This window comes from Acinonyx jubatus, chromosome A3 (genome assembly GCF_027475565.1).
Source record: "Acinonyx jubatus isolate Ajub_Pintada_27869175 chromosome A3, VMU_Ajub_asm_v1.0, whole genome shotgun sequence".
Taxonomy (NCBI): domain Eukaryota; kingdom Metazoa; phylum Chordata; class Mammalia; order Carnivora; family Felidae; genus Acinonyx; species Acinonyx jubatus.
The window spans coordinates 20,953,038-20,976,939 of NC_069388.1; the positions used below are offsets into that span (position 1 = coordinate 20,953,038).

The window sequence follows — 23,902 nt, forward strand, 5'->3', positions numbered from 1 at the left end:
CAGCTAGAGGAATCTTTTGGGGAAAAAAGCCTGATCACATTACTCTCTTCTTTGTTCCCTCCCATGGCTTTTCGGGGCCCTAAGGAGAAAAACCTCCCCCACCTCTTCTTGTGTTCCTGTCCCTCCCACGGTGCCTCTTTTGTGCCTCCGACCGTTCTCCTGCCCCAGGACTTTTGCACATGCTGTTCCTTCTGACCGTAATGCTCTTCTCTGACTTCTTTCACTAGTTCATTCTTTTCTGTCTTCAGATCTCAGCTTAAGTTTTCAGAGGAGCCCTCCAAGACCCTTGGAATCTATTGGGTCCCTTTGATATGTGCCTTTCCATACCACACTCTGATGCTTCGTTATTACGACATGATCCCCTACTGCCCTGTGAACTACACGAGGGCAGGGCCCATCTGCCACGTCCACCCTGCTACTCCCAGCACTCAGCACACTGTCCCTGGCATACAGGGGGTGATCAATAAATGCATCTCTGCCTCTTGTAGGACACGGCCAGTGCTCATGACCACTGCCTCACAGCAGACAGGGGACGGAAGCAAAGCAGAGATTCTTGGCTCCGTGGCACAGCTGAGAAAACTGACATTTGGATGATTTAAGTAACCCCCCATGAACCCCCAGGAAGTTAGTTAGTGGGAGGGCAGGGACTTGAACTCAGGGCCCTGGATATATATCATGGGCTCCCCTACCAGGAAGCAATGTTAGCAACAGTCTAAGACCTGGTATCAGGAAGCTGATTTAAACATCACACTTTCACCTCCAAGAAGAGAAGGTCCTTGAGGGATAACACCAAGCCTTTTCCGTCTTTTCTCTTCCCACTGTTTATGAACTGGGCAATGATCCCCCAAGCTTTTGTTGGCTTAACCTGTGTTTCCATCCCCCTCCTTCTCATTTCTTTGAGGAACGTCTCCCCACACCGTGCAGTCCTAACAGAGGTACCATCATGTGCTCTCACGCAGGGGTGGGCATAGAATCTATTCCAATGAAGCAGAATATCCTCGCTCCCCTGACCATGGTGATTGGCTTAGGAATAGCCATGGGGTCCAGACAAGGCCAATCAGGGTCTCTTCTTTAGGATTAGTATATAGATGTGGGGGGGGGGGGGCGGGGCTGGTGCCAGGGGTGCTGAGTTGAGATCCTGTAGGCCTGGAATTCCTATCGGCCATCTTCCATTGGACAGGAGAGAAACTACCAGAAGAATGATGCCAGATATCTGGCACCCATTCTCACTTTGAAGACCCTAAATTCCCTTTTTTTTTTTTAAATTAGGTTGAGTTGAACTTCTGTCATTTACAACCAAGATATGGGCAAGGCCAATTTCACCGCGGGCGGGCCATAGGTTGTTTCTCTACTCGTCAGCTTCCCTGTTCTGGGTCTTTGCTTCCGGCCCTGACAATAATCTCTGTGCCTCCCCTTAGTCCCAGCATCCCGGAGAGGAGCACACTCCCTCGTAACCCAGACTCAGGCAGCTCAGTGCTGTGTGAACCGCATCGTCTCCAACAGATGTCAGAGACAGAGTTAGAAGGGCAGGCAATTTGTTGGGGGTGATGCCTCTGAGGATGAAGGGGAGCTGGGGGCAGGAAGAGCCCGGGAGAGCCTGCAGACCGTGCCACAGTCCTGGCATCTGCGAAAGGAAGAGGGGACGAGAGAAGGACGGCGGAGAAAGAATTTCAGACTGTGGGACAGCGCTGAGAAAGTCTCGGCCAGCCCGGTGGGGACCTCTGGCACAAAGATTGTTCGTAAGAGAGCCCACATCAGGCAGACATGGTGACCCCTTGAGCACACTGTGCTCAGCCGGACGCTACCCCAGAAGCCTGTATCCTAGGAGAATCCACGACTCATGGAACTTCCCGCCAGAGGATCCTTCTTGAAGGGATGTCTAAGTGGGACACTCCATGGCTGATACGGTGCCTCAGTCCCTACTCACTCTAATAACGGTCTACAGGGGATTTTCACGCAGGAGTCAGACCCAAGCCTTCTGCCTCCAGAGCCTGTGCTGTTTGCAGTGTTAATCTTCCTTATACATCAGGGACCGTAAATAACAAATAAGCACTGTCTTAATGCCAACTCACATTGATTGGTAGTGGCCGCTTGGGCTCTGTGTTGAGGGGCGTTCCGAGGCTGCTTCTAAGTTCTGCAGGAAGTTCCATGATTAGTTAATGATGTCTACCATGGGTAGGGAAGGGGTGAAACGTGCAAATGTGTGCCAAGTATTTGCTATTCTTATGGAAGGAACAGATAAATATGTATTGAAAATGAATGAATTCTGAAGTAGGCAACTCTCTTCCCCCAAGTGAGACCGTCTCCGGGTGAGGTGTCCCGGCACCCGGCCCTGGGGATCTCAGAATCATAGGGACAGCTGGCATTTGCTGAGGACCTACTCTACGCCGGGCACCGAGCTCAGCTCTTTCAATCATTATCTCGTTGGGATTCTCCCAAGAGCCTCATGAGGAAATGATGAGAGCCTCCATTTTACACGGAGGAAATTGTGGTCCCCAAAGAGGAAGGATCTGTGCAAAGCTACCCAGCGAATCAGTAGCAGAGACCCATTTCTACAGCGCTTCCCCTTATACACCACACCAGCGTGTGTAAGACCAATGATGGCTTTCATTATTTCTCTGAATCTGGTGTAGCAAGCGGAGCAGTATTCAGTGAATCGTTTGCCAAAGAGAGAGGAAATACTTTGAACAGTCCTTGGAAAGTCCTCTGGAAAGTCCCTGAGAAATACACCAAATCCAATCCAATAGTCAAGCCTGTGTAGCTGGAGACTGATTTCACCACCATTGGCCCCTAACATAAAAACACCATTTTTCCGGGTTCTGTATTGATGCTGCTGGGTACCAGAAACAGTGCAAAGCGCTTTACAATCATTAGCTCGTTTGATGTCCAGCATGGTTTCGTGAGGACGGAAGTTACATGCTCTCTGTCTTACGAAGGATGGATCTGACGCTCAGAAAGGTGAACTTCCTTGAGGTCACACCCAGAACAGAGCCAAGCCATACAAGGCTGTAGGTAGGTGTGTGCACATTTTTGGCTGCGTGCGGAACAGCACCAGGTCAACAGGGAGTATTTTTGGAAGAGTGTGGATGGGAACAGAGGTGCAAGGATGTTGAGGGGCCCAAGGGCTGGACTGTTATGAGTACTGATATTTATTAGCCATTTCAGATCCAATCCTACCTTCTCATGCAGCCTAAGTTCCCTTTAGGTGACCAGCTCTTCCCGATTATGTTCAGTGTTAGGGGACCTTGCGCACACGGCCCGATTAGAATCCCTCCGTTAAGTCTCTGAATCTGCCAGGGAGCAGCACGCGGCTTGGGATTCATTCAGGTAGCGCAGGAAGGTGGCTAACAACATGATTTCTGGGAATGGACAGCCTCGTTCAATTCCAGGCTCCACGGTCAGTACCTATCCCACACTGGGCAAGCTACATAACCTTTCTGTGCCCTGGTTTTTTCATCTGTAAAATAAGGACCGTAACAGAATCGGCTTCATAAATGTTACACACGTAGAGAAGTACTTGACACAGAGAAGGTTCTCCTTTGGCGTGTTTTTCTGTCTTGTTGCATTGCCATCAGTCTTCAAGGGTTTGCAATTCATTCCCACAATGAGACCCCCGGCGCATCTCATTTGGTTCCTGTGCTTTCCAGAGGGCGGGTCCCTAAGCCTTTTCATTGGTTCTGTGAGCTCCCGAAATTCTGCTAATCCATTGTTTCTTGATAAACGAACTCAGCGTCAGTCTCTGTTGCCTGCGACCCCAGAACACTAGATGTAGATGTCATGTCAAATCTGTCTCCCTGCAAAGCTGGGACTCTGGTCCCTCCAAGCTGCGATCCCTCCAATTCCCAGTAAATTCTGCACCTGACATCAACAGGGCTGTTCTCTCCCAAGTTCACGTCTGGGGCAGTGTTACCAAAAGCAGACTGGCTCCTGAAGGTTGGAGATGCTTGTTTGATTGCTTAATACAGACTATCGGGGGATTCTCTGGGCTGAAGCTTAATGGTATCTCAGGGCCTTTGCACATGCTGTTCTTTCTGCCCGGAACTCTGTTTCTTTCCCCCAACCCTACCTCCACTCTTCACCTAATTCCTTACCCTCCTTCAGTCTCGGCTTCTCTGTCCCTTCCTAGACCACGAGCTCCAGGATGGTCCCCCACAGTTCCCAGAGCCAATATTTGCCTTTGCCTCGGTAGCTACCACACTCAATTATTATTTTTTTCCTGTTTCTCTGTTTCCTTGTCCAACTAGGTTATACATTACCTGAGGGCAGAGACTCTGACTTATTCTGGCTCAGGGCTTGGACCCTGTTTGGTCAATATATGGATGAATCCCAGATCATCCAACCAGAAATCATTTAGTTTCTAGTCTCGCTCCAAAGCGGAGGAACAATGGCTTGACCAAGGTCACAAAGCTGTCATTTTCTAGGAGAAGGAAGCCCAGAACTCGCCAACAGCCACTGTCACCTCTAAGTCTTGAATTGAGCCATCGTGATGGTGTGCAACGTGGGCTTCACAGGGGAAGGACGTTGGGACAGATGCCTACTCCTCGCCACCAACCCTAAGAGGCAGATACTATCACCATCATCACACTATCGCCAGCAGCATCACCCACCCCCATGTTACAGATGAGGAAACTGAGGCTTACGACACTTCGTGACTTGCCCAAATCGCCCAACTGGGAAGTAGACGAGGAGGAGCCTCGAACCCAGGGCTGATGCCCAGGTCGGTGCGCGCCTCACCCGGCGGGGGGCCTGGCTCGTCTGTGCAGCGGGAGCTGAAGGGTTGCGAGGACGGAGGGGAGCAGGGGAGCGGTCGGAAAGGCGGCGGGCGGCCCAGCTCCTCTTGGCAGCCGAGGCCCTGGCTGGGAGGGGGCGCCTGCCTGTCATCCCGCGCGGCGGGCGGGGCGCGGGCGAGGCGCCGGCACAAAAGGGCTGCCGTCGCGCCGCCCCGTCCCACGCGGGGAGCAGCGCTCCGACCCGCCCCTGCGGCCGCCGGCGGCCCCCGCTCGCCTCGCCCTGCCGCCAGTCTCCTCTGGCCCGCCGCCTCTCTCTGGCTCTCTCCCTGGGTCCCCGGCCTCCCCTTCCCCTCCCGGCCAGCCCGCTCCGCTCGCTCCAGGGCTAGGTGGGGGCTGGGGCTGCGCACCGGATAGACGGACCCGCGGACCGACTGACCCGGCACCAGCTACAGGAGAAGCCCGTCATCATGGTAACGCCTGCCAAGGCCTGGACCACCTGGCGCTGTCCCCTTTTGGTGGGGGTGTCAGGGCAGACCCCAACCTTTTATACTATGACCCTCGGCACCTCACCACCGGTCCGTGTTAACGGGTCGCGGGGCGGGGCGGGGGGGGGGTTGGGAGGGAGGTGGGCTGGCGGTGCCGGGTACCCCCCTTCTGGCCACGTCCTCTCTCCTCTCTGGGCCCCGTCGATCGTCGATCGAGGCGCGAAGTGGATGGATAAGATTGGATGACTTGGGAACTTCTGATGTTGCCCCATCGCAGGCACAGATCAGAGCTGAACTCCAGCCCTTGGGCCTTAGACGAAACAGTGGGGGGCTGTTGCATTTTAGACTTGGGGTGGAGGGTTGGGTATGCCCAGTGTCCCCGCACAGGGTTTGGATGGAGAGGGGGGTTAAAGGCCCTTCCCAGTCCCACAGAGCTGGGCAAGGTGGGTTAAGGGTGCCCAGGGGAGAGGAGGGAGCTGCTCACCAAAATTTGGGGTGCTCTTGCCACTTGAGAGTCAGGGCAGGAAAGTCAGATGTGCACATAGGCCTGACATGAGGTGGCCCCATGGGAATCGGGTGGGGAGGTAGGCCTAGGAGGAGGGCAGGGGGAGGGCAATACCTCCACACTGCCGCTTCCTCAGCTGGCACCTCGATAAGATTGGGATGCTCTGGGAGGGGTGTGTGTGTGTGTGTGTGTGTGCACCTCACGCATGCCAGTATCTGGGAACAGGGGATGAAAGAAAAGTCTGTTTTCAGGGAATCCCAGCCCGGCCCCGAAGAGGCCCTGGAGCCCCGGGCGGATTCATGGGAGCCGTGGGGATTTGGAAAAGTGCTCTGAAGACAGGCCAAGGCTTTAACCTCTTAGCTGTGATCGAGCGTGTCGAATTGGTGTGGGCTTTCACTGGGTGCACGTTCACACGCAGACTTCTATTTAGAGACATGTGTGCACCAGGCTGAGCACACCAAAACGCGTTCCACTGACCTACGTGGCCGAACCCACGCGCCCTCTCGCGCACACAAGCCTTACCCACCTGCTCTCTCTACCGCTGAAATATGGGCGCACACCGGCGTGCGTGCCGCAGACCTATTGCAAAACCAGGCTGCTAAATCCACACGCCCGCAGGACAGGTGGATTCGCACATCGCTCTTGGAGCTGTTTGACGGTAACCTTCATACGCTAATGGGTATTCACCTCTCACCACAGGCAAGGTCCTGTGCTGTGGGATTTGTGTGCAGGAGCTCGCGTAGCTCACACCAGCTCTAAGAAGACACCTGCTGGTATCTCCACCCCCACAGATGGGGACCTGAAGCTCTGGGAGCTTCCGTGGCTGCCCAAGGTCACCCAACCAGAAAGCAGGAGGTAGGATAGCCTGAATTCTGAACGTGCATTCAGCTGTCACGGCCACCCCAGAGCCACACCTGCACCAAGCAGTGTTTGCTAAGCTTTACCTAGTTTTGGACCTAACTCTGTGATTACTTTTTTAAAATCCAGAAATTCCTTGCTGAACGCCAGACTCTCAGATCAAGAGTCAGGCCTTGGGGGGGGGGGTGCTCCTTGAAAAGGTTTAGCAACTCCTTCCTGAATAGGAATGACGGACAGATTTTTCTCCCACCACCCACCTACCTCTCTGCTCTCACCTCTGTACTTCAGCTGCTCTGACATTGGTTCAGAGCCTTGTATGTTTCAAGCTCCCTCCCGCCACAGGGCCTTTGCATATGCCGTGCCTGCTGGGTGTCACCCCTTCACCTAAAGAATTCTTATCCCTCCTATAAATCTCCACCCCAATATCGTGTCCTCAGGCAAGTCCCACTCTAGCATGCCATGTATCTTTCCTTCGTGGCCCCATCACAGTTGTCCTTTTCATGGGACGATTTGATTAAAGGCTATGTAGTGTTCTGAAGCAGCCCAGTGTCAGAGCACCTTATGGCAGAGGGGCTTCGGGCTTGTCCAGGTTCATGTTCCCGAAATTTTAGTATCATCGTGAAATTTTTTGCATCTTCTCTTACTGGATAAGGTATTAGAAAGAAATAACACAATCTACTATTTATTCTTTGCTTACTATTTCTCTCTGAATCAACTCACTTTATAAACGTAAAGATATATTTAAACAAGACATTTTATATCAAGACCATGAAAAATCTGTACCCATTGTCATCAATACAAAGTCACTATAAAAATGTATACCATGAAGGCGAATTTGTATCCGTCAATTCTGGCCGGAAGAGGTCGGCTGTGGATGATTCCAAGCCAGGGGGCTGCTTTCTTTTTGTTAAAAGGAATAACCGCTCAGTGTCTGGGAGGTATTTTAAGATATACCGGCACTGAACTGAGACCGTCTCTTTGGTGTTACCGTGAGGACTGGATGAGACTTGGGGTAACTTTCTTTCTGTGGTTTCACATAGAGTTCAAGTCCTCCCCAACTCATCCTGTGGTTACCCGCCATCCTATCCCAAGCTTTGAGAAAAGCCGGTTGAATCCAATTGAATTCATTTAACATTGCCAAAGCACTTACCTCATGGCGCTCCCCCGAGGTGCCGGGCCCTGTGTAAGGACCCGAATGAGAAAAGACGACGCCCTGGGCCCTGGCCTGGGGTTACAGTGCCCACTCACTGAGATTTCCAGGCTGGGTGATGGGCGGCGGGAGTTCCTCTCTTTGCCTAGAAGCATAAGTGTCATAAAAGAGAGATGCGGGTTGCGTGGGTCTCTGAAGGGTGGGAAGGAGCTCACCGGATCCAGGGAGGGGCGCAACGCGAGTTCAGGCAGCGCTTTCAAAGTGGGGCACCTGCCATGGGTCCCGGGGGGGGGGGGGAGGGGGGAGGGGGAGACTTTGGCTACACATTTATTGTTCTGCAATTTTTCAGCTTAGTGTTAGGAAGGTAATTTAAGCAGCACAAACACGTGATAATACATAAAAATCAGTGGATTTAAGTCGGAAACAAATTGGCCGAAAAGACAAATGTGAAGTAAGCAACAGTCCATATCAAGGAAAATAAATTGGGGTATGTAAGCCGCAAACAAAACTCATGTGCGAGGCGCACGGGTGACTGGGAAACCCCGGGCCAGGGTGTCTGGTGTGTTAGGAGAAGCAGAAAAGGTGGGCTGGTGTGGACCGATGGCCGCTATTGGCAGGCTGAGTTGTTAAGACGGTGGGGAGCCACTCAAGACTGTTGAGCAGTGAGGGTCACAACCGGGTCTGTGTGTTAAAAGGCCATCGTAGTGGCCAAAGGAGAGCCTGGCCTGGTGTGAGGGAGCAGGGGAAGGGGCAGAGGAGCTGGTGGTGATGGGCGCGTGTCGATACCCCAACTCTACTATTTGCTGGTGGTAGAGAGCCTTGGGCTCAGTTTCTTACCCTATGGAATGGGAATAATAATACGTATCCCACAGAACTATTGGGAAGAGGAAATCAAATAATGTTAATAAAAGGGGGCGCCTGCGTGGCTCAGTCGGCGAAGCGTCCGACGCCGGCTCAGGTCATGCTCTCACGGTCCGTGAGTTCAAGCCCCGAGTCAGGCTCTGTGCTGACAGCTCGGAGCCCGGAGCCTGCTTGGGATTCTGTGTCTCCCTCTCTCTCTGCCCCTCCTCCGCTCTCACTCTGTGCGGCTCTGTCTCAAAAGAAATAAACATTAAAAAAAAATTAATGTTAATAAGAGAATGGAAAATGCTTAGGATAAAACCCGATACAGAAGCTTGCTCAGTAAACAGCTCTAGTTATAAGTGCTATTATCATTATGTTTTCTGGGTGGCAGACGGTGAGCCCCAAAGCAAAGGCCAAGGGGACGGGGAGCGAAAAGAACAAACACAACACGAAGCCCCAGACAGGTGAAGGGACTTGCTCAAGGTTACCCACAAGACGACACATGACAGAACTGGATTTCTGAATGTGGGTCTTCTAACACCTACTTGCTTCTCAGTTCACTGCATCTGGGCTGTTTTTCCAGTTTCTGAAAGTTTTTTTTTTGTTTTTTTTTAATGAGGAGCCAATTCTCACTCCTACCTCCACCCACACACAAATACAAGGGATTTAAAGCAGGAGAAGTTTTCGTTGGACATGATCAACCACTTCCTGGCAGCCAGGGCAGCAGAACCCTGGTTTCGGGACCTCCAGCCTGGAGAAGTTCAAGGGCAGAGTCCCCGATCGTTGAGCCTGGCGGCCACAAGCTGATACCCGCTGGGCTGTAGCTGAGTCACAGACGTATTTGGCTTGGCTAACCTTTAAAACATTGGGAGGCTTTACTAAAATATCAGCAGATCCGGCAACATTGGGCCAAGGCAAGGCTGGGCAGGAGCTGATGAGGTGGGGCATGTGTCCCAGCCCCATGACTCCCTACTGCTTCCCAGACACGGAGGTTGACTGTGAGGGGCCACTCACCGAGGGACCGGAGGGGTGATTTTCTCACACTTGGCCTACTTCTGTCTTCCCTGTCACCTGTCGGTCCCCTGTGGGCATTTGTGTCTGTGGCTGGTGGTGTAGACTCTTCCTGGGCTGAGTACAGAGATGGAGAAGGGTCTTTTCGAACTTTCCCACCAACTGAGGATTACGTGGGTCCCATTTAGAAACCACGTCCCAGCTCCAGACCTTCTGGAGTCCGATCACAGCTTGAATTCTAGAATGGCCCCGACTGGAAGGACCCTTAGAGATAGATAAGCCCAATGCCCCCATTTTACAGATGGGGGAATTGAGGCCATGGTCACCCCGTGAATCAGGGGTGGAATGTCACTTTCCCTAGATGTTTCTGCCACAGAGGACAGTAGGGGATGACAGCAGCCCTGGGACACTGCCTGCCTCAGCTTTTCCCAGGCTTCTGTCTTCCCAAGCTAGGAGGTGCTGATGCTAAGTGATGCGAAAAAGCTTTGTATCTTGTGGTAGATGGGTAAATCTGGGCCTTTAAGAAGAGTTCAGCACACATCTCAGAAAGCCCAGCTAACAACATCTGGTGAGACCATTTAAAAAGGGAACAGGCCTTAAAAACACACGCAATCGCACTTTTATTTTTCCCCCTTGATTATAAAAGCTACCCAGGCTGGTTACAGAACGTTCGGAAAATCCAGCAAACTATGAAGAAAATTAAAACGGTGCCTTACGAGGCCCCTGCCCCTCACAGCGCTCAGGGGTGACTACAGTTAACACTTTATTTCATGGCCTCTTGGCTTACACGCGTTTTTACACAACGGAGATCACACTGCATGGGAATTTTTCTTTTAAAAACTCCCAACAGTTGGAAGAGTAGTTACCTTCGGGGGTGAGGGCCGTGCCGGGGAGGGAGCCGTTTTCTGGGCTGGTGAGATCCTGTGCGTTGACCTGGGTAGTGGTCACAGGGATATGCACGTAGGTAAAGATGCATCGACCTCGTTTATTTTACTGTAAAATAATAATGGAGGCTCCTTGCAAGAGGCTGACACAGAATTCTAGAAACCCCTTTCCTCCCCGCTCCTCTCATACCCAGAGGGAACCACTGGGGACAGACACTTTTCTATGTGGCCTTGAGCTCCATACCAGGTTCCCCGAATCCACCCAGAAGGCCCCTGCACGTCACACATAGTTCTGCGCCCCCGCCCCCCCACGGGGGGCTCCTTGTCTCCTGCCTGGGAGGGGCTGGAGGGCTGAGGACAGACGGCTCTGGCTTGTCTCAGCTTCTCCCTTTCCAGCTTCACGCTGGCTTCTGCCGAGGAACAGTTAAAGGCCCAGCCTGGCTACACTCACTGGGAAGGAATGGAAACACATCGATTAAGTTTCACGGAAATCATTTTGAGGGGCCCACGGCTGGCCAACGGTGTTTGGGTTCCTGCGGTCCCGGGCAGGGCTGCCCGATTGATTCTGAGGGGAGAGTGGCCAGCTTTCCTTCCTGCAGGCTCCTGGGCTCGTTATCCCGTACTTGGACAGCTTATGACGCCCTGGGGTGCGGGCCCGTAGCAGGTAAAGCTCTGGCCAAGAGCTTGGAGCCCCATTAACTTGGAACATTCTTGTTTTTTACTGGCCGCCCCTTAAACGGTTAAAGCGTGTGGCCAGTGAGCCAATTTGCGAAAGCCAAAGGCGTCCCATCTGTGCACTTTAGTGTGCGAGAAGCAAACAGCTTCTTCGGGCCCCGCTTGAAACACTGGAAGACAGGCAGCTGGGAAGGCCGCCCCAAAGGCTGGTGGCTGCTCGTGGCCCCAAGACAGGCAAGGCACTGGGGGCAGGGGAAGAGAGCGCACCGGACTGGCCAAGGCTGCGTTGGATGCTGGCTCTGTCTTTCCCCTCCTCTCTGCGACCTTGGACAAGATCACCTTTGGCTTCTTTATCTGCAAAGTGGGATGTTCCTTCCCTGCTCCAGTCCGATCATGTGCGGAAGCAAGAGAATGTGAGCACAGGGCCTGGTGCCCAGCAGGTGCCTGGAAGCTGTTGCTGTTCTTGGGGTAACGGTAGTGGGTTCAGGAAGGGATCAAGAGGGGGCCTTGTCTTCACACAGAGGCGGCGACTCTAGGCCGCTGTGACAGGAGCAGTAAAAATAAAAAACAGGCGGTCGTACCTTTTCCTTTTCGTGGGACCCCTACATCCGTCATCGCCCCGGCACCTGCAGAACAATCATCGGAGCAAGATAGGATAATTCTAGAATCCCCGTTTATAGATGGGGAAACTGAGGCATGTCATGGCAGAGATGGTTTAGCTTGCTGTTGCCCAGAGGTTGGCATGCAGGCCATAGTTGGGCCACACGTGGTCACAGACTGGAGCGAAATAACGCGGGGGACCGTGTGCTGGGAGACTCGGTCCCTTTGAACTTCCCTCTGATCTTCTGAGGACCCCCAGCGAAAACCGCCCTCTCACGATAAGATGTCTTTACCATTACCACCTTTCTAACGCAAAGAGAACCTTAATGAGCCTTCAGGAGGTGACCAGATGTCCTAGAAGTTCATTTGGAAAATGTATTTGTTCTCATGGCTTACTTGTTCTTCTAAAAAGTAATTTATTTTTGTAGAATGAGAACAGTAAAGATGGGATATATTTTACATAACAGATGTGTATTTGTTATATAGTTATAGAGTACATTATTGATGTAACTATATACTGACACAAGGTATATCCTATAGCTCTCTAGTAAGTATATATAATAAATACAAATGGAATAATGTAAAAACCACCCAAAGCCTCGTTGGCTTATTTTCGGAGTTCCATTCTATTTATGCCAGTTGATGCTGATTTTTTCCTTTTAACACGATGACAGCCCTGGTAATGGCCAGAAACATGGCAGCAATGGCTGTGGCTGAATGGGCACCTGCAAAGCACTAGGCCTGTGCAGAGACCCTGCGTGTCCCATCTCATTCTGTCTCGCTCAGCTCTTTAAGGCAGGTGCGATCACAGGCTCCGATTTCCCGGAAGTTGAAGCGGAGAGGGCTCAGCAGCTTGCAAGGTCTCATCACCAGGAAGTGGCAAGAGCCGGGATTTGAACTCGGGCAGGCCGGCTGCATTCTCATAACCAGTATGGAGGCATTTAGAATGCAATTATGTAAGCTTTTAAAAAGTGAGTGGATTCACAAACACAACACACAGACAAACCAGTAAGCGCCCATAATGCAAATGGTACTTGGAGATGCTAAAATTCGTGACGATGCCAGTGAATGATTAAATTTCCAAAACCAAGATGAAACAAACCTAGCCCAATGCAATGTGCACAGGAGAAAAGAGGCCCAGAGAGGGAAGGCATCTACTCAAGGCGGCACAGTGAAGGGGAACCCAGGAAAGGGAGTGCCCCGAGAGAGGCTGGGTGGAGTGGGAGGGCATGTGGCCGGGCTTACCTGACTTAGTGTGTGTGTGTTCACCGATGTCAGACAGGGTCCTCTAACTCTGGGTCCCCATTCCCACTGCCGTCCTCATGATTGCATGGGTGAGGGGGTAACTATTAGGGTTTGGCCTTGCTTTGGAGGGGAAGAGCATTAGGAGAGGTCGCCTGGCCAGAGGAGCCTTTCCTTACTCTGCCAAATCGAAGACGTCCCCCTCCCCCCTTACCTGGCCCCTCAGTGTGAAAATAGCCCTTCCGGGGCACGCGCAATTTTGTCATCAAGTGCCTGCCTGCAATACATCATCCCCGTTGGGTTTCTGCCACATCGGGGGCAAGACCCTCCTTCCTTCAGAATGGGGGTTGCAGACATTCATTCATTCCTCCTGCAGAGAGTAATGGGGGCCCTACGCTGTGTGGGTGCTGGGGACAGAACGGTGACAGGGACATTTGTCCAAACGCCGTGGGCTAGCGTCCCTGTTTTACAGCCTCCTGGCTTTGGACTCTTACTGAGGTAGAGTAGTGCCATGTTCCTCCTCCTCAAAGTCCCTGTTTAATCTCCCCGATTCAAGGGACCTCATTTGTAAAAAAAAAAAAAAAAAAAGTGATTTTTCTGTCTTAAATAAGCTCCTTTGTGCGGGAATCTTATTTACTCTCATCTTCCCTTACATCCCTCCGTGACAGATGGACCCAGAGCTTGCAATCAGTCTGGGCCACCCAGCCTGGCTTCCATTAGGCTTTTTAAGACTCGGAAACCATAACCCATGGGTTCTATTACTACACTTGGTCAGAAACCTCTGGTCTTGTCCAAGCTGTTTTTACAGATGGAAAACGTTGTGGTTCAGAGAGGGACATTTTGTTTGTCCTTCCACAACATCGACTCAGCCCCTATGTTGGCCCAGGCCCTGTGCCAGGAATGGGAGACCCCAGATGAAGAGAAGCCAGTGCCTGCTCTGGTAGTTTCTGTCGCTGCTGAGGGTGGTCACAGACTCGGTAGCTTAAAGCAACACACAGTTATTGCCTGGCGGTTCTGTAGATCGGAAGTCCAACGCGGGGCTCGCTGGGCTTAAATCGAGGGGTGGGCAAGCTGCATTCTTTCCAGGAGACTCCAAAGGAGAGTCAGCTCGCCTTTCCCAGCATCTAGGGGCAGCCTGCATTCCTTGGCCCGTCCTCCGTTTTTAAAGCCAGAGACGTCACATCTCTCGGATCCTTCTTTCATCACATTCCCCCCTGACGCTCACCTCTCCGGTACCTCTCCCACTTTGGAGGACCCTTGCGATTGCGTGGGGCCCACCTGGAAAATCCAGGAAACTGTCCTTATTTTAAGGCCAGTTGATTGGCAATGATGATTTTATCTGAAGCTTCAATTCCTCTTTGCCTTATGAGGTAGCATATGGACAGGTTTTGGAGATTAGGTCACAGGCACCTTTGCGGGGGGGCATTATTCTGCTTACCATTCCCGTCCTCAGGGAGTCTAGAGTCCTTGAGCGGGATGGCAATCAGGGTGGAAACTGCTATGATAGGAGCACCATTGAAGCCCAGGAAAGGGGGCGCCTGACTCGGGTGGTGTGGGAGAGGGAAGTCAGAGAAAATCCCATGGAACAGATGAGGGCTGACCCAAATCTTGACAGGTGAGAGGGAGTTAGCCAGGTGGAGAGGGAGTGGAAATGGAAGGCATCCCAGGAGGAAGGTACAGCATGTGCAAAGGCCCAGAGGTGAGTGAGAGAATGCACTGTGGCTGAAGCATGAGAGAGGCAGAGAGGCTGGGTGGGGAGGGGGTGGGGAGGCTGAGTATGGGATGCCAAGATCACAGGGGACCTGAATGCCTGGAGGCCAGTGCTTTCCTGAAGGTCGTGGGGAGGGAGCCTTTGAGGGTTTTGAGCATGATACATCCGTGATCAGCTTTGCATTTGAGGAAGTCACTGTGGGGTCCTGGTCTAGCATGGTTGGAAGTAAGGCAGCCTAGAGATTGGATGGCAATGAGGAGGGGATTGAGTGGGAGAGCCAGAGGCCTGAGTCAGGGCGGGCACAGGGCAACAGGGTTGAGTGGGCAAGTTGGTGAACTCTGGAGGTGAGACAGTTATAGGACATGGCTGAGGATTGTGTGTGAATAGAGGAGGCAAGAGGAGGGCGGGATGATGAGCAGAGTTCTGGGAGTCTGAGTGGACCGTGGGGCCATCACTGAGGTAGGGACATGGGGGAAGGGTAGGTTTAGGGAGGTATTGAGTTGGGTTTGACGTGTTGATGATCTGTGCCCGATGGACATCTAGGGGAGGCATCCAGGAGGCACCTGGTTATGTGAGTCTGGATATAGGAACTCACGAGGCAGCTACAGTAACTTCCATTCATCAGTTACCGCTGTGTAACAAACCACCCCGACACTCAGTGGTAAAAAGCAACAATTATTTATTATCGCTCACCCACCCGCATGCTGACGCACCTGCGTGTCGACTGCAGGTTGGGCTTCACTGGCCGCTCGGCTTCAGACAAGGTCTGCAGGTCTGTCAGGTGGTGGGACTTATGGACGCTGAGCTCCCCTTTCCTTCGGGCCCTGACCTGAATCCCCCCTTACTCTTCCTCCACTCTGCCTTGAGCCTGTGGGTGACATTTGCGCAAAGACCTGCAGGAGGTGAGGGAGTGAGGATGTCTCGAGGAAGAGTATTCTAGGCAGGGGGAGCAGCCGGTGCAAAGGCCCTGCGGTGGAACGGTGCCCGCTGTGTTTGAGGAACAGGAAAGAAGGCCAGTGTGGCTGGAGGGCATGATTGAGGGGTGCAGGGGAGGTCAGGGGCATCGGTCATATGGGGCCCGGAAGGCCATGGCAAGTGGCCACTACCCTTATTATTGCTGCCACTGTCACTTTTCACACTCTCCTCCTATCCCCTACAGGACCCCCCGTCCCTGGACACAGCCATTCAGCACGCCCTGGCAGGCCTCTATCCCCCTTTTGAGGCCACAGCGCCCACCATCCTGGGGCAGGTATTCCGTCTCCTGGATTCTGACTTCCAGGGGGATGGGCTGAGCTTCCTCCTGGATTTCCTCATTCCTGCCAAGCGCCTGTGTGAGCAAGTGCGTGAAGCAGCCTGTGTAAGTTGGAAGGGACAGTGGGGCCGGGGGACAAGCTCTCCCAGAACCGCGGGGCTGGCGCTGAGCAGAGAAGGAAGCGGGCCGGTGCGTGGCTTGTCTCAGAGCGAGAACTGAGGACACGGGATGGTTCTCCGGGTATCACCGCTCGCCCAAGGGAGACATCAGCCCCCCAGTGGAGCGGGAGGTTCATTTGACCCTCTGCTCTCTGGCAGCTAGGAGCCAATCATGCCTATGCTTTTATCCAAGAGGAAGTCCTGGATAAAAGACATCCCTGCGTGATGGCCCCTCGGAGCCTGCCCTGGGGCTGGCATTGTGGGCAACACCAGGCTGCCTTGGCCGAAGCGGGTCAGCTTCAGTGGAAATAGAGAATGTTCCAGATCTTTCCTGGAGCCCTTGAGGCCTCAGGACTCACTTTCTTCCCAGCAGACCCCTTTGAACCCAGATCTCAGGGAGGCCTCTCTAAGGCAAAGTGAAAAGAAAAGTGTTTTAGGTAGGGCTCATTGGCTGCAAATAACCCGTTCTTTACTCAGACCGGGACAAGGTAATCGGTCTCAGCCCCGAGTTGATGCACCAATCAAATGCCGTAAGGGGTTTCTGTCTCTTGTCTCTGCTTCTCCTTGCTTGCCAACATCATTCTTTTTTTTTTTTAATTTTTTTTAATGTTTTTTATTTATTTTTGAGACAGAGAGAGACAGAGCATGAACGGGGGAGGGGCAGAGAGAGAGGGAGACACAGAATCAGAAGCAGGCTCCAGGCTCTGAGCCATCAGCCCAGAGCCCGACGCAGGGCTCGAACTCACGGGCCGCGAGATCGTGACCTGAGCCGAAGTCGGACGCTTAACCGACTGAGCCACCCAGGCGCCCCCTTTTTTTTTTTAATGTTTATTATTTATTTTTTAGAGGAAGAGAGAGAGACAGCATACAAGCAGGGGAGGGGCAGAGACACAGAATCCGAAGCAGGCTCCAGGCTCCGAGCTGTCAGCACAGAGTCCGACGCGGGGCTCGAACCCACGAACTGCGAGATCATGACCTGAGCCGAAGTCGGATGCTTAACTGACTGAGTCACCCAGGCGGCCCTTGCCAACATCATTCTTATAGGCTGTCTCCACACGCCTGGAGCCCAGGGCAGCCCTGGGTTCAAATCTTGTCCTGGGGAGGAGAGAGAACTTTTCCCCAACAACAGCAGATAGAAAAGTTTCAAGGAAGGATCCTGATTGGCCAGGCTTGGGTTCTATGTCCATCCTTGGGCCAATCACTGAACCAGAGAAATGGGATAGCAGGATTGGCCGGGCTTGAATCATACCCCTACATCTATGGCCAGACGTGGTGACTGTTGTAAGGGTGGGGACAGGCTGTTGGAGACCACACCCAGGAACTTATGCACACCCTTCATGGGATTGCTCGGTCCCTTGCAGCTCCTGCCTCAGGAATCGCTAAGAGGGTCCCAGAGGGTCCCAAAAGGTCCTGCTGGCTGATGTGCGTCAGGGACACGATACCTCAGGCACAAAAAGTAAGAGCAGAGGCTGTGTGCATCATTGCAGTGGTAGAAAGAAATGGAATGTGGCAGTAGCTAAAAGCTCGGGTTTTGGAGCCAGAACTAGAGATGTTGGACCTGGAAGAAGATGGAGGCCATTCATCTCACGTGCTTAGGATGGTTCCTGGCACAGAGAAGCAGTGAGGTACAGTCATGGTTACTGCAGAGGGAAGACTCACACCGAGCTTATGCTGCCGACTCCCACATATCCACCCCGACACTATTTCACATACGTCCTTCCCCTCCTGACGCCTTCCCCGTGGCAAGCTTTAGAAACTCCCGCTTCCCTTTTCTGGTCATTAAAACTGCATTTTCACGGTCTCCTTCCCTGTTTCTCCCGGGAACAAGGGTCACAACGTTTTAATTTCTCTATTTTCAACGACAGGCGACTTTAATTATAATTATAGGTGACTCCCTATCACCTCCGAGCCAGGGGTGGGATCAATAGTTTGGTTTCAGGAGTCAGGTGCCCCAGGTTCAAATCCAGCCTCTGTCACTGTGGAGCTGGTGGGGGGGGGGGGGTCCGTGTCGCCTGTCTGAGCTTCACTTTCCTTAATGGGAAAGTGGGAATGTTAATAACACAGTCCCTACCTCACAGAGATGATGCGCGCAGCTTAGCACAGAGCCTGGCGTGCAGTGAGTGCTTAGTAGCTGTTGGCCGTTTACTATCACACTCTCGCCTCTCTCCCTTGGAAGTAATGCGCCAGCTTCAGTCTGTCCTTGTAACCTCCAGCACCCAGAGGCAGCCAGCACCCTCAGATGTAGTCCCCTGGGGGTTAGGGACAGACACAGGTGTCCGAGCCTCACGCCCCCTGAGCCTCAGTTTCCTCGTCTCTAAAGTGAGGACAGTGATGCCTCAACTCCCTGCCCCACTGAGTTACTGCGACATTCAGATAAGACGATCATCACCATCATCTCTATGGTGCGTTACCGTTTGCAAACTACGGCCGGGTTGTCCGGCCTCGTTCAATGGGACGGTGAGGGACAGCACGTTGTCAAAAACAGAGCACTAAACGAAAGTGGTGGAGGAACTCACGGACTCATGGGGTTGATGGATGTGAAGTTTCCCCGAGGCAGCTGAACTTACAGTGTCACTGATGTGAACCGGCGTATCAACTTGGGGTACAAATATGGTCGGTTCTTGATATTTCCCCCAGTTCATAGTCCCAGGAAGCACCTGCTTCATTAGCGGGAACGTCAGCGTCATCGTGTGGAGGTCTCCCCGCCCCGACACATCCAGATTACATAAGATTATCCGGGTTCTACTCAATCCGAAAGAATCCGACCCTTTTCCAAAAGCCAGGTAGCGAGAGACCTGTTGTCAGTCTGGCGGGGCTGTTGTTGCCACGTGGGGTCACTGCTGGACGCGGGTCCCGCACCACCCAGTGGAGCGGTCCCACCAAGAGGGATCGTTGTGTTCAGAAGGGCTCCTGGATGCCCTGCTGTGTCTCTACAGAGAATTGCTGGCACCTTCTGTGTAAACAAAGCTTTTTTTCAGTTTCGCCTCACCTGCCACGTTGTTGCCCAGGAAAGGGACATAAACAAGGAAGTAAGTCGATCATAAACCAGGAAACAATACACATTCAGGCCCAGAATAATGGAATGATTTTTTTCACGGTCATCCAGCAAGTTAGTGGCAGGGTCAGATTTCCTGATCTTTCTCTCAGTATTGTTTTGACCTCTCTGTAATCTCTTTACCTAAAAATTAGAGAATGGTGGTGGTGCCCGGAGCGCCTGGGTGGCTCAGCCAGTTAAGCGTCTGACTTTGGCTCAGGTCACGATCTCACAGTTTGTGGGTTTGAGCCCAGCATCTGGCTCTCTGCTGTCATTGCAAAGCCCACTTTGGATTCTCTGTCCCCCTCTCTCTCTGCCCCTCCCCTACTTGCACGCTCTCTCTCTCTCTCTCTGTCTCTCTTTCTCAAAAAGAACATTAAAAAAATTATAGAATGGTATAAATGCAGTAAGTGGCCGTTTTATTTTATTTTTTTCAAGTTTTGTTTGAGTGGGGAAGGGGCAGAGGGTGAGGGAGAGACAGAATCCCAAGCAAGCTCCGGGCTGTCAACACAGAGCCTGACACGGGGCTCAATCTCACGAACTGTGAGATCATAACCTGAGCCAAAATCAAGAGTTGGACGCTTCACTGACTGAGCCACCCGGGGCGCCCCTGGACTGTTTTATTTTATTTTATTTATTTTATTTTCTAAAAATGTTTTTATTTACTTTTGAGAGAGAGGGAGAGACCAAGGGTGGGGGGAGGGGCAGAGAAGGAGGGAGACACAGAATCCGAAGCAGGCTCCAGGCTCTGAGCTGTCAGCACAGAGCCCGACGTGGGACTTGAACCCACCAACCCATGAGATCATGACCTGAGCCAAAATCGAGTGTTGGACGCTTCACCGACTGAGCCACCCAGGTGCCCTTAGACTTTTTTATTATTTTTTAAAAAATTTTTAATGTTTTTATTTATTTTTAAGACAGAAAGAGACAGAACATAGCAGGGGAGGGGCAGAGAGAGAGGGAGACACAGAATCCGAAGCAGGCTCCAGGCTCTGAGCTGTCAGCACGGAGCCTGACGCGGGGCTCGAACTCATCAACCATGAGATCATGACCTGAGCTGAAGTCGGACGCTTAACCGACTGAGCCACCCAGGCGCCCCCAGACTGTTTTATTTTTTAACTGAAAATTCCCACAATCTTTCAAAGGGCAAATGTCGAGAGCAGAGGAAATGAATGTTTGTTGAACATCCACTTAAGTAGTGTATGCCAGGCATAGGGTTGTGGATTTTTGTTTTCACACACACGCACACACACACACACACACACACACACACATAATCTCACTTAATCCCCCTGCCAACCCAATCATATGATACGTATTGTTATTCCTATTTGCAGATAGGAAAATTGAGGCTGGAAGCAGTTATATCATCTGTACAAAGTAGTGATTCAGACCTTGGAACGCACGTCTCCTGGCTCCAAAATGGAGGGCTCAGTCTTGAGCGAGGTTGAGAGAGGTTTCAAATAGGTGGGGAGAAGGGACTGTGACCCGAGCAGAACGGTCTTCATGGGAAAGGCACCTGCTAATTGGTGCCTGCCACGCAGAGCTTTTACCCCTTGGGCTAGTAGGCTAGCAAGCGTTTTCAAGGTCACGACCGGGACTAGGGCGAGGCAAGAGAAGGCACCCACTCTCAGGTTTGTGTGACTTGCAAGAGACGGGCTGTCCTTAGGTGCTGCGCCTCTTAGAGGCCAGGCACCTCTCTTGCCCGAACTGCTCGAGTCCATCTGGGAGAGGGAAGGGAGCAGACCCTCGGGCAGGGGCAAGGTCTTTCAGGGCGGGGCTCCCTGACATCGCCCTTCTGTCCACAGGCCCCGTACTCACACTGCCTCTTCCTGCATGAGGGCTGGCCACTGTGCCTGCGAGATGAGGTCGTGGTGCACCTGGCCCCCCTCAACCCCCTCTTACTGCGCCAGGGAGACTTCTACCTCCAAGTGGAGCCCCAGGAGGAGCAGTCCGTCTGCATCATGGTCAAGTGCCTCTCCTTGGACCTCCGCACAGTGGACGCAAAGCCTGTTCCCACGTCATCCTACCCTACGCTCTTCACCCAAACGTGGCTGGAGGCCATCAACAGTGACTTTGAGGGAAGCCCTCTGCACAACTGCCTGGTAGCTTCCGAAGATGGGATTGCCCCTGTGCCCTGGACCAAGATAGCCAGCCCAGAGTTTGTGGATGACAGACCCCAAGCAGTGAACGTCCTCTCCCGGGCCTGGGGGTCCCTCGAGTTAGAGGCCCTCGATTTGAGCAGCCCTCCAGAGCCTCATCAGCCCAGGCCCTCCGGCAGCCAGGGGCTGCTTGCCCGGAGCTTGGCCAAGGGTAAGGGCAGGACATATGGGAACAAGTACCCAGGACTCATCAAGGTGGAACAAGCCAGGCCGGGGGAGGTGGCCTTTAGGATGGACGATGTGGCCAGCCAGGACTTAGAAGGAGACTATGTGGCCCTCCTGGAGAGCAGAGGAGGGCCTCCCAGTAGGGAAGTGGAGACGTCCAGTGGGTGTCCTTTGGGGGCACTGGAGGAACCATCCAGAACTAAGGAAATCCTGCTCTCTCAAAGGATGCCGCCCCTCTCAGGGGCCAGGGGGGGACCTTCCTTGGAAAAATGGGCTTGGGAGAAGCCAGCAAGCTCAGAAGAGGAGCCCTGCAGGTTGGGCTCGAGGAGAAAGGTCAACTATAAAGTTAACGCATCCACCCAGGACTCAGAACCCCAGCCCCAGGAGCCCTACCTCTGCGTCCTTGAGGAGCCACCGCCCTGTGCCTCTGGCCTTGAGGCAGGTGGTTCCTCCAAGATGCAGGAACCTCTGGGAAGCCCAGAAAACATGGCGCAACTCAGACCTGCACCAGAACGAGCGTCCTCCCTGCACCTGTGCTCGGCTTCCCCTCCTGCTGCTCCAGCCCCTGAAACCAAGTTGGAAGAGAGGGCCAAACAGGGGCACGGGAGACTTCCCAAGCCTGAGACCGGCCCCAGGCAGAATACCTCCTCTTCTACATCCCCTACTTCTGGGCTCAGATTCTCCCTCTTGAAAGGGCAGAGGCAAGCCCCTGGGCCCCCAGAGAAAGCCTCCCTCCAGCCCGACAGGCCCTGGAAAGTCTTGCATTCGCCCTCGTCTCCCACGACCAACCGAGCCAAGAGCGTGGGGAAAGGTAAGGTGTCCGCTCGCTCAGCCGGACGGGGGTGCTGTTCTCTGGATGTGACCAGGCGACAAGGTGGCGCGGGTCGCCAGGGACGGAGCCCCTCTGAACTGGCTCAGTCTCGGGGATTTGGTGCACAGGTGGCATGTCGAGAGGCTTGAGGTCTCATGGGTCTGGAACTGGCTTGGGTTGAGTGGGCCTGAGTCCACGCCCAGCTGGGTCTGGGTGACCTTGATCAAGGGCTCCTTCTCTGTGCAGTGGGGGCCTCACCTGCCTCCCAGAGTCGTTTTGAGGTTCAAAGACACGCCAGAGGTAACGAGCTTAGCACAACGCCGGCCACCCAGTAGGAGATCAACAGCCGGAAGCTTCATCATCAGTCAGAAGGTGAAAGAGAAGACATTTCCTTTGGGAAAACCCAGAGGATTAATACCCTTTTCTTTGTTGTCGTTCATCCCCAGCTGGAAAGACTCAGACCGAAACATCTGGCCCGGCTGCTGACTCAGGCCCACGGACTGGGGAAAAGGCCGGCTTCCCAGAAGTCCCTCCAGAAAGAGACCCCCCTCTGGATGAGGGGCCCCCAGGGCCTGAGCCTAGGATTGGGGCTCTGAGTGTGGAGATCCTCCAGTCGAGGATGGCATGCCTGCCAGGTCTCGGGGGTCGCAGGGCAGCTGGAGGTGAAGGGGAGGGTGCTGGTGGGGGGGGGTGGGGGGGGGTTAGGGCGGCCTCTGAGCATCCTGATGCTGGTGGGTGTGGAGGAGTCAGGGAAAGTCCTAGAGGCTTGTGTTCTGGGCCAAGCCTCTCTGAGACTCAGGTTCTTCATTTTTCCAGCGAAGGAGTTGGATTCTATGAAGCAATTTCTAGATACCCGTCCATCCAGCCAGCCAGCCAGCCATCCTACTTTCAATGAGGCAGCCAGGTGTCTTAGGTCAGTTCCGTGGAAGCAGGGCCTGAGGCAGAGCTCCTTGGGAAAGCGATTTGTTGAAGGTTGCTCTCAGGAGAAGGGGAGTGAGCGAAGCAGGACAGGGCAGGGGAAGAGCTAAGCAAGGATGTGGCCTGACCCTGTGAGGAGCATCAATTCATACCACAGAGCCGGTTCCATTTTAAGGTGTAGGGGGCTGGGCTTTTGTAGGCTTGGGTCCGTTGGTCACCACCCCAGGCTGATCCTGGGATGGGGGTGCATGATCCAGGATGCATGAATGATGCCTGAGCCCATGATCCAGTTCAGTTGGGGGCAATTCTCCAGAGAAGGGAACATCCGTGAGCCAGTACAGCCAACGGCCAACCGCCTCTGGGGGATGGGTATTCTGGTCTGGCAAAGGGATCGGAGTGGGGTGTTACCAGCATCCAATACAGACGGTGTTATCACTCCTGTTTAATATTTATGCATCTTTGCAATAAATATTTTTTTAGTACCTGCCGTGTCCAGCTAGGCTCTGGGCTTAGCACTGAGGACTCAGCAGGGAACAAGTCTGATGTGGGCTCTGCTCTCAAGAAGGCTATATTCTAGTGGTAGAGAAAATTCGACAGTTTTTTACAGCAGGTTATTACAACCCCGTGTAAACATATCGCAGCTGTGGGGCAGTACAGGGCTCTGTGGGAGGACAGATGCGCACCGTGGCCCAGGCTTGGGGTGGAGGA

General features: G+C 53.2%; 1 protein-coding gene across 2 annotated transcripts in view; it reads left to right on the forward strand.

Moving 5' to 3' along the window:
• Positions 1 to 4,858: 4,858 nt before the first annotated feature.
• The window catches only part of KIAA1755 (KIAA1755 ortholog), a 40,649-nt gene continuing 21,605 nt past the window's right edge, over positions 4,859 to 23,902 (forward strand). Inside the window, exons 1-4 of one of the 2 annotated variants that reach the window (XR_003424009.2) lie at positions 4,859 to 5,200; positions 15,854 to 16,051; positions 20,947 to 22,276; positions 22,723 to 22,911. Coding sequence is in view for 1 of the 2 variants with exons in the window: in XM_027070070.2 (XP_026925871.1) it covers positions 5,198 to 5,200; positions 15,854 to 16,051; positions 20,947 to 22,276; positions 22,723 to 22,911 (1,720 nt within the window). In the remaining variant the exon portion in view is untranslated. The remainder of the gene's footprint in view (positions 5,201 to 15,853; positions 16,052 to 20,946; positions 22,277 to 22,722; positions 22,912 to 23,902) is intronic. The other variant, XM_027070070.2, reaches the window with a different exon arrangement.